The 2986-nt window shown below is 38.8% G+C and overlaps 1 protein-coding gene across 1 annotated transcript in view; it reads right to left on the reverse strand.

Annotated features, from left to right (window-relative positions):
* Positions 1-2986, reverse strand: part of CFAP70 (cilia and flagella associated protein 70) — an 87257-nt gene that overhangs the window by 55218 nt on the left and 29053 nt on the right. The window contains 1 exon segment of the mRNA XM_015562111.1: positions 1126-1225. Coding sequence (XP_015417597.1) covers positions 1126-1225 — 100 coding nt within the window.

Below are 2986 nucleotides of genomic sequence, written 5' to 3' on the forward strand. Positions count from 1 at the left end.
TCAGTGCACATGTATACATTAAATAATAAATGTATTTTTTATCACCATATACTGTGTTTTTGTTGCTCGAATGAATTTTATTATTTCTTCAAGGTTCTTCACATACGTACACCTTAAGAGATATCAAGTAGGCGTAACATGTTCTCAAAAAATTAGGGTTGGCACACAGAAGAATTTTGAGTCAGAGATTTTGCTGATTTTGGCACGCACTCACAAAAAGGTTGCCCACCCCTGTCCTAAGACCTAATTAATTAGGGAGTATCCTAATTAAGTTAATAACAATGTACCTACCTATATAGTTTAAGTTTAAAAAGTTTGGCTCTCAAAAGAAATTTCAATCGTTGTACTGTTGATATTTGGCTCTGTTGACTAATGAGTTTGCCAGCCACTGTTCTAGGCTCATCAAAGCTATATCTTTTTCAGAACAGTAGTACATCTATGAACCCTATTACTCTAATAATTAGCAGGCTAAAACATTGTAAGTCCAAAGTCTAAAAGAAATTCAGAAAGATGTATTAGGGTGAACCATATTGCCAATATTTAACAACTTTTGACCCGTAAAAATGGCTATTTTGTAAGATTTTAGCTATGGTAAACTGTAATGAAAGGCTAAAGGGAAATAAGATGCCTGGAAATAAAGGCTAAATATTTAGTGGACATTAGGGAGCTACGGTGATCAGTCATCCTGATTTGCCATGGACAGGGCAGTTTCCTGGTACATGAGACTTTCAGCACTAAAGTCAGGAAACTATTAAACAAATAAGAATCAGTTGGTTACCCTAGGGAGTAGCCACATCAGTTCATATTTTCCATTGGTATTAGAATTAGAGGCAGCATTTCTTATATAAAATGTTTTTCAATTCTCACCGGAAGCTATTTTTCCATTGGTTTTTTTTAGAGAGAGTGGAAAGGAGGGAGGGAGACAGAGAGAAACACTGATGTGAGAGAGACACATCCATTGGCTGCCTCCTGTATGCACCTTCCCCCACCAGGCCTGGGACTGAGCCTTAACCAAGGTACCCACCCTTGGCCAGAATCAACCCTGGTGTCAGTCTGTGGGCTGACACTCTATCCACGGAGCCAAACTGGCCAGGACTATAAATATATCTAACTGAACAAATTTACCTTATCAAGTTTGGTAGCTTTCCCTTTGGGTGCAGTAACTAGAGGAACTCTGGTGATCTCTACAGGCCACAATCGGCAATCAGCAATTCGCTTCTGAAAGCTGCATGTCAAGAATCAGACCATTAGCATTGCGTGCAAAAATGGAGTTAGTATAATTTAGGCTAAAGGGAAGTATTCCCCTCTTTTAAAAAGTAATGGAATACACATATATAAATGATTATTAGGTAAGTGGATTTTTTTAACCTTCTCAAATCTATAAAACTCTTGAAAATAATTCTGTACTGCTAGCAGAAGCAAATTATACATTTTTGAGAGCAATTTGGTAATATGAATCAAAAGCCTTAAAATGTGCATAATCTTTGACCCAGAAATTCCACTCCTAGTGATATTTTCTAAAGAAATAATCAGACAAAAATAGTAGAAAATATGTTAATCTCTACTGTGATAATGGAGAAGGGCTTCGAGTATCAGCTAACTGGCACCTAAAGAGCTTAGAAGTTTCATTACTTTCCTTACAACAAACAAAAGAAAGCTGATCAAACTGAAAAATCAACAACTTGTCTTAGATCCAAGAAACAAGGTCGCAGGGCAAATTGCCACTTTGAAGTTGGAGAGACAGTCAACTACAGAGAATCACAGCTGAGATCAGAAGCCGCTGGGGTCCTGTTACAGATAGAAACAATTAAGGGTAATTTTGACACATTGCTGGAGGCTGAGTGTGGATAAGCCAGAGAGTTAAAAACTCCTGGGGGCCCATTCCTAGGGGTTCCCCACACTTTTTTTAGATTTTAAAACAAGGAGCTCAGCAGTTTCTCACAGTGAAGATAAGATTAAAAATCCTATTAGGTGGAGAGAAGGAAAAGTAACCATTTTGAAATATGCCGAGTGTTCTCCATAACAAAGGCCTACTCTTTCAGGGAAACTACTTTACCAGAGCTTTATCTGACTCAGGGAAGGGCCATTAGGTACCTCCAGCCTCTTCTAGGTTTCCTGCCTCACATAAGGACAGAAAGAAAAAAAGGCTATTAAACGTTCTGAAGGTCAGAACCCAGAGACTCAAACCTATTAAAATACTGTTATTTGATCATAGGGCTATAGAACAATCCTCCTCCCCAATACCTTGCCACTACATCAACAGAATTTCACTATAATAACAATGGATTATAGCGGAGAGACTGCAAAACACAGACTCTAAGAAAGAGTTCTTAGGCAAACTCACAGACAGCAGGGGAAGGACAAAAAGAAAGGAAACTGAAGCCTTTAGCACCTACAACTAGAGCACACATTAAGGGCAGCCCAGCTACTAGCCGATTAACATAAAATCGCACATTAAAAAACCTAATTGCCAAAAAAATTACTCAGTACATAATGTCCAGCTTTCAATAAAAAATTATAAGATCAAGAGTACTGTCATTAGATAATTAAAAAATGGGCAAAAGACTTACATAGACACTTCTCTAAAGTAGACATACAAATGGCCAAGAGACATGAAATAAATGCTCAAAGTCACTGATCATCAAAGGGATGCAAATTAAAAGATCAATGAGGTATCACCTCACACCTGTCAAAATGGCTATCATCAACAAATCAACAAATGACAAGTACTGCTGAGGATGAGAAGAAAAGGGAACCCTAGTACACTGCTGGTGGGAATGCAGACTCGTGCAGCCACTGTGGAAAACAGTATGAAGTTTTCTCAAAAAATTAAATATGGCCCTGGCTAGTTTGGCTCAGTGAATAGAGCATCTGCCTGGGGACTGCAGGGTACTGGGTTCAATTCCAGCCAAGGGCACATGCCTGAGTTCTGGGCTTGGTCCCCAGTGGGGGGCGTGCAGGAGGCAGTCAATTAATGATTCTCATC

Source organism: Myotis davidii, unplaced genomic scaffold (assembly GCF_000327345.1).
Source record: "Myotis davidii unplaced genomic scaffold, ASM32734v1 scaffold134, whole genome shotgun sequence".
Classification (NCBI taxonomy): domain Eukaryota; kingdom Metazoa; phylum Chordata; class Mammalia; order Chiroptera; family Vespertilionidae; genus Myotis; species Myotis davidii.